Source organism: Pyrgilauda ruficollis, unplaced genomic scaffold (assembly GCF_017590135.1).
Source record: "Pyrgilauda ruficollis isolate IOZ18807 unplaced genomic scaffold, ASM1759013v1 scaffold7, whole genome shotgun sequence".
Classification (NCBI taxonomy): Eukaryota; Metazoa; Chordata; class Aves; order Passeriformes; family Passeridae; genus Pyrgilauda; species Pyrgilauda ruficollis.
In genome coordinates this window covers 6,639,212-6,654,062 of record NW_024528821.1, presented here as the reverse complement: position 1 = coordinate 6,654,062, position 14,851 = coordinate 6,639,212, and the positions used below count along the sequence as shown (strand labels likewise).

Here is a 14,851-nt window from a genome sequence, read left to right as displayed (position 1 = left end):
CATGGCATCATGGCTGTTTTTTAACTTGACTGCCAAACGTTTAAAAAGCAACAGTGACTGACATAAGCAGAGATTAAGAATTAAAGCACTACTACAGTGAGGATGAGGAACATTTCTGAATTGTATTTAACAGCTTTGAGGCATAAAGGAACATGAGTCCCACTAATTGTTCAGGGGGCACAGCATCTTATGCATTAAGAACTAAGAGAATTCTTTCTTATTCACACCAGGAATGTTTGGGTTTTTTTTTTAGCTGTGCACATCTTCCATTAATACAAATGGAAGAGATGTTTTTGAAAACTCAGGAGATTAAAGTGCTATGATAAACATCTACAAAGAATTCAATAATGCAAAAACACTATTTGCAAAAACACTTTACAGAGGATTGTTCTGTTAAGGATATGTCATACAAGAATATTCTTAGCTGGTTTTTAGAAAATTAAATGTTCAATTAAGTAGTTTTAGTCACCTGCATGCCAATTTTAAAGATAAATAAAATAAAAGAATTCTTATTTCAGAGACATCCACTTGTAATCTTAGTGCCTTCTATCCTTTCTGATGGAATAGTATTAAATGGAAACTATCCTTTGCATGTGTTTTCATAAATAACTGACTAATATTAGGAGAAATAAACAGATGTGGTATTACAAATATATTGCTATCAAAGAGTTTACAACACAGTCTATCCTGAGTCATGTGGTTATGAAATTTGTCTGATAGGAAATGCTTTGCTCTAATGGAAATCAGTTGCTGTGCAGAAAGGTAGAATAAATTCTTAATACTCTGGAGTAAGCAGCATTAGTTTTAGCTGCTTATGTTGGTTATACAGATTAATGCTTTTGTGCCTTCTTCCAACTATGTGCTTTGCTCTACAATGAGCTCTTTGAATTTATCCTATACAGTGATATATACTTAAATGGGAAAAGGTGTGTGTGTGTGTAATTCATCAGACCACCTGTATTAGTTCTCTTTGGTGAGACCACCCTATGTGTGTCTGCTGCCTTCAATGGTCATTTTTTGGCAATGAACCCTTTAGTTGGGCTCCTGAGCATTTGACAGGTTACACGATATTCACACGCTCCTGTCTTTGGCAACATTTCCATTTTATGCCATTGCTTCCTAGATATTTCAAACTTCAACATGTTGAAAGTCAATATGCAGCTCACCTCAAATATGTTTTAAACAGGTCTGACAATACATGCAAAAAGATGAATTGGATGAGTGAGGAGTAGAAGGGGCTTGCATCATACTAGTAGGAGATTGTTTTAATCCCAGACATTTTGTGTATAGAGTTCTCCTTTGTGCCTGTTGATATTCCTTCTGCTCTTTATATAATAGGTTTTTCAATAGATTATTCTAAGTGTGAAATTTCGTCCATACAGCAAATTTCATTGCTGTAATAAACCAATAAAAATGAGAAAAACCCTCCAACTTGTTTATCATGAAGCCTCCCAGGGCTACTGTTTTTTCTGTGGAGACTTTATAGGGGATGATGTGGCCTACAGGTCCCCAAAATTACACACTTAGCTTTATACAACAGGATGTTGCAATATTGACATTGTGTTGAGACATGGTAAAGAATCTTTATTGAATTATCTAGAATGTTATTTAGCCTCTTCTGCCAGCATGTCAGTTCTGCCAGTTTGTTATTTTTGCCATTATTTCTTTGTTAAGGTGAAAAAATCTTGTTCTCCCGTCACATTCTACTCATTGACTTTTCTAGTGTTAAGTGGTATTTTCTGTTGACATTTGGATGGGGCTACCTATGGATTTTCAAAAAGTGCTTGGTGAATATTGGGGTTTTAAAATAGTAGCTGCTTGTTCTAAATAGTAATAATGGGAGTTGTAGTGTAATAATGTGTAGCTATCACACTAAAGTGGAAGTGTGCATCTATATTACTGCCATAATATTTTGTCCAGCAGTGACAAAGATTGTATCAATGTCTAAATTGCAATTGTGGTTTTTCATGGGATGAACACGTCGCATGCCCCTCTTATCTGGCACGCATAGATCCAAATGCTCTAATACACAGGGGAAAAATATTTGACAACTGAAAGTAATTAATGCCCCTCTACATCCTCTCTGGCAGACTGCAATAACGGAATGCTGAAACATCTGTGAGAAGTGACAGAGCAGGAGGAATGGTAGATAAGGACCCAAACCCTAAAATCAGAATCTTACTGACTTCTAAGGTATCAGAATTATTCTGACCAGTATTTAGGGAGAAAACCTCTAACACTCTTGAAAGGAGTAGTTCCTAATTTGGTTACAGGAATACAGTGGGATGTGTGTTCTATGACCAAATATTCAATGTGCAGGTGCCTCCTTAGACTTAAATTTGTCTCTAAGGAGCCATTCTGGTAACTTACTAATTTCTGTGTGTGGAAACTAAGGACACATGAGGTACAACTGTAATCTGCTGGTGCATGCAGAGTGGTTTTTGTGTTTTGTAATACACAGGAAGTATTAAGCTACCTAGTCAAAATTCTTGTTTAACTCTTGAGTACTTAAGACCAAATATAAAGAACAGAAAATATGTGCAGTGTTAGTCCAGCCTAAACTGTGAAATCTCTGACTCTTCTATTTTACCTTTTTCAACATTAAGGGAATAAAATAGTTCTCCTTAAGTAAAAAAACCACAAAATGTGTATCCCCTTGCTTTTTCTGTTTCTAATAGCAGGAATCAACAGACAAACTCCAACTTTGGCAAAAAGTCATTAGTGAACTGTTTCTAATTTAGCATCATTAAACAATGCAAGTCCGCAGATTTAAGCTACGAATGGCTCAATGAATGCAAACCCTTTGTCAAACAGATAAATGTGGATGTGGTGCTAAGGCTCCCAGAGAGATTAAATGCTGTTAGGAACAAAAGCTTTATAGCAGTGACTGAGCCAAATATTGCTTTGTTTCTGTGGAAAACAAATTTGAATTAACCAGCAGGCTGTAATTATGCTGCAAACAGCTTGAGACCTGTGATTGTTTTAGATGTTTAAGAAGGAGTTTTGAAGAGAATATGTTCTGTGTGCATGTTCTTGGGAAATCATACCAAAACAGTTGATGTTGCTCAGTCCTCTTCTGATGGCTTTGTGGCAACTGATCTGCTGGCTTTGGTCACAGTGTGGCCTTAATAAGTGACGTTGGGAGTTTCTTTGTTTCTGTGTTCTCCTACTTGCCATTGAGATCCACTGCTGCTGGGAACAGTGAGACTGTCTTCAATCACCTGAGTTTTTATAGTAGCTGTCATAATTTCTGTTGATGTCGGCTTGTGTGCTTGGACACAATATGGTGATTGTATGTTGAAGTCCAGAGACATGACTGTACTAAAAACATAAAGAGAAAAAAGAAAGAAAAGGTTAAGGCTTGACATTTAAGTACTAGTCTCCATAACGTTGCTTCCAGAAATAGCTTCACCTGGAGCCTGACTGTGGTTAAGCACATGTCATTGTCCCTGTCCTTCGAGTGAGGTTGTGGTGGTTGTTCCCCTTGTAGCCTTGCTGCCGCTGCTGCTGGCAGAGCTGCTCAGGCTACATTGCTTCTATACTGACTTTGCCTTCACCTTCTTCAGCTGGTCACTGCAACGAGCATCTTGTGCTGTGAGTGTGTCAGAACAGCAGGTGAAGCTGGGGCCCTGCCTGCCCCTGCCTGTCAGTGTGTGCCCACAATCGACCTTCGTCCTTCTCTGCTGGTTTTGGGGGGTTTGCAGGTCCTGTATCCTCATCTCCTGCTTCCCTTGGCCAGAGCCTTATCAAAGTAAAAACCCACTTCTCACTGCTTTGGTCTATTGTATAGAGCCTGTTTTTATGTTCTCCTTTAGAGAACACCCTCAGTTTAGAGGAAAGGTGGAAAATGGGACATTTATTTGCCTTTTAATTTAAGAAACAGTAAGTTTTACTTTGTGCCGTTCTCCTGGAGTGGAAATTTAAAAGACCTCAGTATGAAGTTACTAAGGAAATATTTTTGAATGTTCAGCTGTTATGCTGCCCATGTAATGTATGAAAAAGATCAGGTGTAAAAAGTGAAATATTAAAATATAAACATCAGAGCATTGCCAAAGTGAGCAGCATTCGGCACTAGCTGCCATTAGCTGTTTTAGGAGATTGCATCCACAGTAGTTACAGAGCAATGATAATTCACTTGAGGCAGAAGGTCTGCAAACTTCTGGCTGTGGTGGCCCCTTTCAAATGAACAGAATTAAATAGCATTTTAACGAAAGTCAGTAGCCTGACAAATACAAGGTGTTTTTAGTTTCAGCGGCAGCCTCAAGTTCATCTAATAAAAATGTGGTCAAAAAATGTCTCTATCCGGTAAAAACAGTGACATCTGAAAGCAGTAGTGTAGGACAACTGGTCATAGTGACAAAGGAAAAAAAGGCATGATTCTCACTCCTAATGCACTGTGTGTGTCACAGAGGTGATCCATGCAAAGCAATTTAGGTCCTGCCTTCCAGTGCTGTTCTCATGTTTGTGCTCCATTTGGCTCTTGAGCAGCAGCAGTGTCAGTTCCTGTGTGCCCCAAAGCCAGAACTGAAGTTTGAACCTGCTCCTTGGTCTGTGGAGAGGAGTTAACTTGCTATGTTAACTCATTGGCACAAAAATGACCTTTTTCTTTTCTCTCCTAGCTGGAGTCAGGTATCTGTTTTAAAATGTGAACTTGCATTTACTATAGAAACTTTTTTGTAATAAGAAATCATTAGCAGTTGATAAAAGCTGGTTAGTTTTACTGGGTTACTGATACCATAAAAGAATTAAATTAGAAATTTTTGATAAAAAGTAGTAATAAAAGGAAGAGATATTATTTTAGGAGAGGACAAGTATCAAAGTAACTTCTTTGTTGAATAAAGGATTTCTTGAAATTGTATGAGTAGAAGATATGGAATGGAAATGTGAAATACCATGATTGCATCATTTTTTCATCTACATTATGTTAATACTTGAATTTCTTAAAAAATATTATGAGATTTTCTTTAATACAATGCTGCCCTGTCAGTTCTGCTTACTGAGCTCCAAGGTGGCCAGGTACTTTGTTAGGGAAGTCCTAAATTCATTCCTCAGGAAGTTGGAACATCTGTTCATAATGTGAAGACAGCAATATAGTAAATTTTTTTTTTTTTTTTTTTTTGGAGACTAAGCTTACTTAAATACTCTTTGGCAGATTATGCATACAAAGTAAAAAATTATTGTATTTTTAATAGCAAATGAAAGTTTTGTTGTATTTTACTGGCCTTTTAATTAATAGATTCATTAGCAAATTACATGCATAGGTGCATGCATAGAATAGCCTTGGGATGTACCAGGGGCATTTTTTTGATAGGTCATAAAATCAGAAAGATTTGGCCTGCAATAAGAATAACCTAATATGAAATTGAAATATCTGTCTGTGTTACCTGATAAATACCAGAGTCCTGGCACATGCCAGGGGTGATTGCACCAGAAGCCATTTTACCAGTGACCAGAACACTTGTGGTCATGGTTCATTGAACAGTAATTTGACAGAGAAAATAAGGTTATAGTCCTTTCAAAAATGAGCTATCGAGCTTCCCCAAATTAAGAACTCGCTCTCTGGCCGATCTGGCTTTGGCAAAGCTTTTACTGAGTTATGTAAAGACTGGGTTTTACATAAATTGGAGAACATGCACTCTAAAATATCTGTAGCTGTAGGCTGATCTCCTTACTTTGTTTTCAAAGAGTTCCTACAATGGTTTGAGAAATAGATGAATGGATTACTGATGGAAATGAGCAAATCCTTAATAATATTCTTAGCTGCCTTGTTTCTGTTGCATCAGAATAAACTCCACTACTTCTGAAGAAAACATCATAACAGAATATTTTATTTAATTTGTGCCACTAAGTTCTACAAAATGGCAACTGCATGATTTGAATATTCTAGTTGAAAATAAAATCTGTCACAATTTTCAAGGATCTTTGCTGATCATCATCACCTGGATGCCTCTGAACTGTTTTAACAGGTTAATACTTGCTAAGTGGTTTAGAAAGCAATTTGCTGCTGTGAATCGTGCTGTAACTCCAGCCAGTGAAATCTGTCAGTATTTGCTGGATAGTTAAAGCATGTTAATATCCATATAATGAATACTCTCTATTTCATCACTATAAAAATATCAGTTGGAAGTACTTGGAGGATTAACTTGGAGTCATGAGAAAAGCACATTTGGTTGTAGCCTCTAGGAAAAAACTGTGCTGTACTTGAAAGAATCAACATGTGGTTAGAAAGAAAATTCTGATTCAACCTACTCTGTGATAGCAACTAATTAACCTTGGCACCTTTCTCTGAGCTGCAAGCCACTGCTTCCCAGAGGTTGCAGGAAGTCAGGCAGCTCCTCTGCCTTCCTCTTGCAGTGTTAATATTCATTTCACATTCAACTCCAACATTCCCTTGGCTAACTACTATGATGTTCAATTCTCTCCAGAGCAACTGTGTGTGTTGAAGGTGATTTTAACATCCACATTTAGAGCAGCTTGTTGTGAATTCTCACTACATGCTACTGTAGCTTTAACTTCTTTTAACTTTTGTTTCCTAACTTTTTTAAATTCTGGTTAAAAATGGTACTGCTGCACTTCTTGTTTAATGATTTCTATTGATCAGAACAATAGAATTAATTAGAAAGTGAATTAACTTTCTCCTTTGGTAGTATGCTTAATTGTGATATACTGTACTTAAAGTAAAAAAAAAAAAAAATCAATATATTTACCTTCATTACTATTGAGTTAATGATAGTGCTTATTAGACCTGTGTTAATAAATGTAAATAATGCCTTTGGTAAGTGTCCAAACAAGACACATGTGCTTACTGTGGTTTTGTTGGGAAGTCAGTTGGACATTGAGGGATTTCCCATCTGTTCTGGGTGTAAATGGCAGAGTTATTTCTGAATCTTAATGTTACATCCCCTGCAGCAGAAGCTACGTCCTGAATACTTTAAGATTTTGTTGCAGGGTTTTGCTCTTTGTGTATTGCAGTTAACACAGAGCTTAAGCGCCGTTGCAGTTTCACTTTGTCTTACAAACACAGGTTCTTGGTGGTGTGTGGAGATAAATGCTGAGCTGCTACCAAGCCAGTGACAAAGGCAGAATTTGTGGTTGCCCTGGGAATGCTCTTTCCCTCTTGGTGAATGTCACAGGTCTAGAATTCAGGGGATCAGTGCCTTATTGCCAGGTGTTATTGCTGACTTGCTTTGGAACTTCTGCCAAACCCAGCTCCTGAATGTCACTTTCTGCAGGAGGGAGAGGGTGCTCAGCCCTCCAGAACTGTCAAGCTGTAGGTTAGATAGGTGGTGTATTTCACAACAACAAATCAAACAAAAATCCCCAGGTCCCCACAAACAAACAAAAAACCCACATCACAATTTTTTTTTTGGTCATAGTTGTATAGATATGAGCCAAAACCCATATAGGATTAATATGATCTGCTTGTCTTTATTCACATGGAATCAGCCAAGTTAATGTTTAGGACTAGAATTGTAATGGTCATACTCTGGTAAATTTTTATGGTGTGGAATTTTGAGTTTTTAATGCCTCATTTGCATGTGGAAATGTCTGTCCATACATAACAGCAAATGTGGAAGAGAAATAGTGAAAAATCTTTTCTGCAGAAGAGCTTCAGGTGGTGAGCTGCTGAGCTTGTGTGTGAAGAGAACTGCTCATTATATATTGAAAATCAGATAGAGAACTGCTTATGGCCACACCAGGCATGTCAAATGTCTACTTCTAGGTATTACAAGTATTTTAATATTTATTATATCCTCTCTGTTGACTGTGCAGTTTTAACAAGGCATTGTGTTCTATAGAGGATGACCTGTAGAGAACAGAGCTATGGGAAGTTGTGTGTCACGTTCAGAAAAATGCTTCCATTATCCCAGCCGTTCTTGGAATAAATGAATCATGCTCAAGGTCTTTGCCTTCATTTGTAAAACTTATGAGTTATACTGTCTGTCAGAAAGTCAAATAGTGATGTGGCAAACATGGTAAAATGCCCACTCCAAACAGCCAAGGAGGTTGGTTTACTTGTCTGTTTCTTTTCATAATGATTTTAAATTATGTGTTCGCTTTCTATTTTCTTCTGAGTTCAGAGAAAGTATTATAAATGCTCCTTCATGTAACATCTATCTGATCTGACATTTTGGGAAGATGCTTCAAGAGCAAAGAGTTAGATTCATGCTTGTTGAATCTGTTGTTCTTCACGCCCACGCTTGCAAGTCTCCCCACATTATTTTGTATTTCTTCTCAGGAAGACACGTACAAATTTAGAGACTGGATGTCCTTTGAAATTATGTAAGACTCTTGCCTCCATGCAATTGTATGAAAACTGAAATAAACAGAACTCACCAAACCCAAAACACCCTAGAACAGAGTGAACAAAAATATTTTGGGTCATGAGCCAGCAACTGCTTGCTGCTCTGTTGCTTAGTTATATTTGTTGGATGCAGAGATAGTCTGGAGAGCCCTTTTCTAAGGTATACCATGTAAACTTTGTTTAAATGATTCTGGATTTGTTTTATAAAATAGAGGTAATTGTGTTTCAAAAATAGCACAAATCTTGCATGCTGCAGTTCATCCACATTAGTTTATTCAGCTGAGTACATTAGAAGTCACAGCTGTTCAGATGTACCCTTGTTCCTACAATGTTATGTCTGTGTGCATAAAATCTCACTGTTTCAAACCCATGTGCACTGTTGAATGGTGAATTTGTTTTGAATATGTTTTTGTAGCTGACCTTTTGTACTCATGGCTTTGAACAAGTCACGTCAATGCCATGAGGGTAATATGTGAGTTTCAGAAAGTGCTCTGCATGGTCTTTGTACCTGAAGAAGGTGGAGGTAAATGTTTTTTTAAAAAAGGAAATTATGAAAATTATTTTTCTTCCACAAATTCCAAATTTGTCCTTAGATAGTGATCATAATGAAAACTGGCAAAAAGGAAGGGATTTAAGCACATTCTTGTTGCTTCAAGTAATTTCTGAAACTAGTTTGAAGGCCAGTCTTTTAACCTGCACATTTAAAATCTGGAAAACTTTCTGCATCTGAAATTTGCAGCAGTTATGTCAAACAGCTATAAATCTTTGAGATATGGAAATTCTTGATTAAAAATGGAGATGCTCTCTTCTGTGGATTAATAGCTTATGTTTGCTAGTTAAAATTGTGTACATATTCATTAGACCTCTATACAGGCTCATAGGTAGAACATTAGATCACAGAAATTACAGAAACTAGTTGTTAATATTTCTGTAGAAGAATTTTTTTAACATTGTATAATAATTACAGGTTAGCATAGTTAGGCTCTCAGATGTGACCTAATTTATGTCTGAAGATTAAAATAGCAGGCTAATAATACTGCAGTAATTCTTTAACAATTCTACCTAAAATTAGCTCGTCCTGTCTAGATTTGGACAGTAATTGCTTGGGATAAAATCTTAAAATAAAATTATGAAGTGTTTGCCTGGATGGTAGCAGAATACAGAATACTGAATATCATATCCTAAAGGAGTTCTGATTGTGTTTCTAAAAGCAGGTTAAAAACTCCAACTGCAGCTTGAAACTCCATGATGTATATTTTCTATGATGAATAGTCATGCATGGATGATGTAATGCAAGCTGTAAGAATGAAAATACTTTTTTTTAATATTACCCTTAGAGTTTCAATGTTTCACCAGTTTGGCAAGGAAAACTAAGATGCTTAATTTTGGAAACCAGACGAAACCTCTCTAAACATCCTACAGTACTGGATTGTAGAAATAACAGTGTGCAAGTGTCTAAATCAGGGCACTGGGTATGGAAGGAAAAGGAAAAACTTACAATCAAAAAAGCAGTTATGCCTTTTTGGAGACTGTTAATACTTCACTTTCCTGAATTAGCTGAAGGGAACCACTGATTCTGTTGCCTGCTGATTTTTTTTTTTTCCTCTGTAGCCTCTGTGCTGTTACATTTCATCCCAGAAGACTGTGGGTTTAAAACAAAAGATCAGTGAATGAAAATTACTTTGGTCTTAATGTTTCTCTGTCCCAATTTCCTTAGATCCCTGGTGGAAGAGGAGGATCCTCATATGAAAGTGTCTCTTGGGAGCAGCGATATGGGCGTCTCTGCCCATCTGCAGTCTTCGAAGACAGGAACCACCAGATTTTTCACCAGCAATACTCACAGTTCTGTGGTATTACAGGTAATTAAATATTTTCATGCCTGTATTGAGCTGTGCTAAGAATTTTGGCTGCTCTGCGCAATGTGTCCACTAAATAGATTGTATTAGTCCAATTATTCCTATAAAGCCTCAAAAGCTCTCATGTTCTTGTGCTGTCAATGCCCACAAGCAAGCATTGCTTGGGACTTGCTTTCCTGTGAGAGAGGTTCAGCTTTTAGCAGCAGCTTGGAAAACAAACCTGGCCATTTCTTGGGGTCATATCCCAGTCCACTCTCAAGTTCTTAGAGGTAACAATGTTTAAACTCTGACATGGCAGCTGTATCAAAGAAGCTCACTTAAATATCAGTATTTAATTACATTAGGCATGTGCCTAAGATGACAGAGCCCTGCCAGGTTTGGTGTAATGCCCTGTGCTGGGTCTGACTATGGCACTGCTGTGTGGTGGAACATCTATAGAGACAATATTTACATTCTTGCTAGTATTAGAAAAATACCAGTTCAAAGGAAAATGTTTTATGTTTGAGTTTCTGTTCCACAGAATGAAGGAGAGTATTTCACCCATCCTCCAGTATACACAACCAGGCACATCTTTGGAAGAAATCTTGCTTGCTCTAGGATGCCGCTGTAGATGCTTTTATTTTTTATTGCAGTTAGATGTTATAAGTAATTCAAAGCTCAGATGTATAATGGGAGCCTATTTTGGGGTTTTTAGCATGTTGCTGTGGTAACAAATTTGATAATCATAGGACCAGGTAACAGTTTTCCTTTCAGGTCACAGACTTTTGCAGCCTGTTAGGTTGCAAACCCCTTAAATTGCTGTGGAACAGAATTATATCTAGAATGCATATGTGACCAGAAGGGGTAGGTCCAAAAAAAATAGCAGTCCCTACCTGAAACAACTGCTGTTGTGAAGGCTTACAAAACAAACTCCTTCCTGAAAATAACTTAATTATTTGAATAAAACTACTTTCTAAGGCCTAGTGTATTTGGCATTCATCAGCTATATCTAGAAAGTAATGATTATTCTGCTTGTTTTCAATGAGTACTAATCATTGAATATATTACAGATAATGGTTTTAAGATGACAAATTATTTCTTTGTCACTTTTTTGGACCTACACTACACATGTACATAAAAGTAAATAAATATTAGCATAAGGGAAATAAGAGATTTCTACTCTCCTCCCAAATCCAAGGATGCTTTGCATTGTGCTTTTCCTGCAGGGCTTTGACCAGCTGCGAGTGGAAGGTTTGCTCTGTGATGTGACGCTCGTTCCTGGAGATGGTGATGAGGTGTTCCCTGTCCACAGAGCAATGATGGCTTCTGCAAGTGATTACTTCAAGGCCATGTTCACAGGTGGTGTTTTCATTAAAGCCATGTCTGTCTCCAAATTGCTGCTCCAAATTGCTCGCATTCAGACACTCGGACACAAGTTCAGTGCTGTGTGTGAATCAGTCCAGGACTGCAAACAACGCTGTGGACTAAACATCTCTCTCTGCTGTTGCATATGGGGTTTTAAAATTAAATTTTAAAATCATATTTTAATTATCTCTAAATTTATGAAATAATTTCAACCCCACCAAAATGATCATTTACATTTGCCTGCATGTCTGTTTCAGGAGGAATGAAGGAACAAGATTTAATGTGCATTAAGCTTCATGGTGTGAACAAAATAGGCCTAAAGAAGATCATTGATTTCATCTATACTGCAAAACTTTCCCTTAACATGGACAACCTTCAGGACACTCTGGAAGCTGCCAGTTTTTTGCAGATTTTACCTGTTTTGGACTTCTGTAAAGTATTTCTTATCTCTGGGGTAAGACTATTTGTTTCCCATTTACAATGTCTAAAGCCTTCGTATGTAGTTTTGTTTTTTTTCTTAATGACACTGACTTATGTAATAATCAAAGTTATGTCTAAAACCTGCCATTATTCACAGCTTAGATTCACAGAGAACAAATTTGCTTTATAGTTTTCTTGAAAAACTTGGTTTTCTTCGGAGTATTATGTACAGCATGAGTTTGATACAAATGTTTTACCACATTGAAATTCTTCCCTTACATGGCTGATTTGAGATGTTTCAGGGTCTACCTGCATGACTGCACTCTAGCATTTGTCTGCTTGCTGCATTCATTAGGTGTGCTTCAGTTTCAGTCACTTTATTCCTGTATTTACAGCCCTTCCATCTCACTGGGGTGCAGTTACCTGTTTTCTGACCCTAACACAGGATAAAAGCAATACCCAGACAGGATCCCTCAGTACCTTTCCTGTCCTGCTCTGTGGGGCTGTAGAACAGCAGTGGTGCAAGAGCAGTTCTGCCTGGAGAGACACTCTGCAGTTCCTTTTAATGTGCACTGGAGGTTTTCTAGTGTTGATGTTAAATGCTTCCATATCTCACTAGAACTCCGACTTTAACAGGTGTGTTCCACGCAAATTACAGAATTATTTGGAAATCAGCTTTTCAGCTCTGTAATGAGAAATAAAGAAGCAGGTATTCCTGTTGCTCTGCAGAGTACAGGCTTAGAAATGTGACCTCCCTAACTGAAAATATGTACCAGGATTTATGCAAACCAGAGGACTCTAAGCTGATAATAACAGCAATTTGTTTCCTATGATGTGTTAGAGATATTATGTTAGGCTTGATAATGCCATATTGCTTTTAATTTAGAGATGTTTTTTAAATGACCTATCTGATAATGTTGTGATAATGTTTCATTAAGCTTAATACTCTTCAATCCCATCCCACCTATTTCAGGCTTGATAATGCCATTTTGCTTTTAATTTAGAGATGTTTTTTAAATGACCTATCTGATAATGTTGTGATAATGTTTCATTAAGCTTAATACTCTTCAATCCCATCCCACCTATTTTATCTTGCTCAGTGGGGTTTTTTTACCTCTAAAATGATGCCTCTCCAGGTTTGACATACTATAAATACCAGCTTGGAAAAAGGTCTTGGTGGTGTTTTGAATGAGGTATTTGAAAAGGGCTCCTTCTGATGGGAGCTGAGCCCTGGGGATGCTGTGGTGGCCTTTCCCCTTTCTGGGTAGGGCAGCTCCTTGTTTATTTTGCTTTGTTAAGGAAAGAACTTTTTTCATATTAAATCATGTTATTGTTTTAAATGCTCATTCTCTGAAAGTATGTTCACTTGTGGTGTTGATTCAGTCACTGTTTTCATTCAAATTAGAATGATCTTGTTTGATACTCCATTTTCAAAGAATGGGGAAGACTTTCTTAATTCTCTTAATTTTATTGGGTTTTTTTGGGGGGGAATACTTTAATTTAGACTGATATCTAAGGGGACATCATTTCATTCATGGCATAGCTGTAGAGGAAGTACAAAACTGAGGTTGTTCTGTTAGCCTAGTTATGTTCTTAGCATCCTTATATAAAGAATTTTTGGATGACCTTACTTCTAAATTTTTTGAAACAAGAGTTGGTGAGCAAAAGAGTTTCTTTTTGAAGGATCATTTCTGTAATTTAAATATTCTGAGCAAGTGTTGAGCTTATTTCTACTGAAGTTAGCTGGCTTGAGAGCTGAGGTAACCATTCCCAGACAAATGCTTAATTGTCTTTGAATTGTCTGGGGAGTCCATTATTAAAGAGATTATAGAAGTCAGTTTATGTAAGGCATAATGTAATTGTGTACTTCATAAGAGGGTATTGGAAATATTTACAAAGAAAAACCAAAGCTTAAGGTAACAGCTTAATTTGTGTAGCAAAACTAATGAGACCTTCAAAGAACAGTATCTGTTGTAGCTGACTTGAAAGTGGTTTTTTTATTTGCTCTGCATTTACACCCCTCCTGTCAAGTACCCCATTGCTCTGATTATCTTTGCTCAGCAGCAAAACAGACTCTCAGAGAAACAGTGGAGTACTTCCTAAGATGTTTTCAGTCTTACTGTTTCTATTGGTTTTCAATAATTATACCTGTACAATAGACTAGGATTACTCTCATACTCACATCTAGCTGAGCTGTAATGTAAATAAAATTCATAAAAATGCCATGGAAATGTTTTCAGAGTAGTGAGCTCTAGACACAACACTGATTTTGCAAAACTAGCAGCAATGTATAAAATGGACAAAGATGAGAAACTTACCCAAGTGAATTACAGCACTCAGGAAAATTACAGGGTAATGGGGAAAGGGTTGTTACACTGTAATTAAAGAAAATAATCCCAAACATTGAAAATTAATATCTTGGATGTACCTGCAAAAGAATTTTGTTCCTTTTATAATTTGGTGCTTTACACTTTCGTAACTACTAGGATATAGTCAAATATTGAGGGCTTAATACTTGGAAGTCGTGCCTTGTCAAAAAAACTTGGTTATCTGAGGATGGAGCAAAGTTAATCTGTTTTGTGGGAGTGTGGGATTTAACCCTGGGACCAGCTCTGACAGCCACCAGAAATTTGACTTTGTACTGTAGGGGTACAGTGGATTCTGTTTTCTGAGCTGGTCAAATTTCTGTGCAGTTTTTTCTGGGCTTCTGTCAATGGGAGCCCATAAGAAAATTGAAGGTTTCAGGGATGTGTTTGGTCTTTTAAACTTGGGCCCTTTGAAGCACTGCATTAAGTGCTTCAGTGTCTGACAGCCATTGACACAAAACAAAGTTAGATACCTGATTGTTTTGTGCTGCTGGGTTTGAGGGCTGGATTTTTTTGTGTGTGATGCTTTTCGTGAGCTGTTCTCCAAGGCTCTCATACTT

The 14,851-nt window shown here is 37.2% G+C and overlaps 1 protein-coding gene across 8 annotated transcripts in view; it reads left to right on the top strand.

Moving 5' to 3' along the window:
* Window positions 1–14,851, top strand: part of KLHL13 (kelch like family member 13) — an 80,537-nt gene that overhangs the window by 47,085 nt on the left and 18,601 nt on the right. For all 8 annotated transcript variants that reach the window (XM_041485179.1, XM_041485184.1, XM_041485186.1 and 5 more), the window contains 3 exons: window positions 10,023–10,164; window positions 11,367–11,499; window positions 11,763–11,959. In XM_041485179.1, the coding sequence (XP_041341113.1) occupies window positions 10,023–10,164; window positions 11,367–11,499; window positions 11,763–11,959 (472 nt within the window). The remainder of the gene's footprint in view (window positions 1–10,022; window positions 10,165–11,366; window positions 11,500–11,762; window positions 11,960–14,851) is intronic.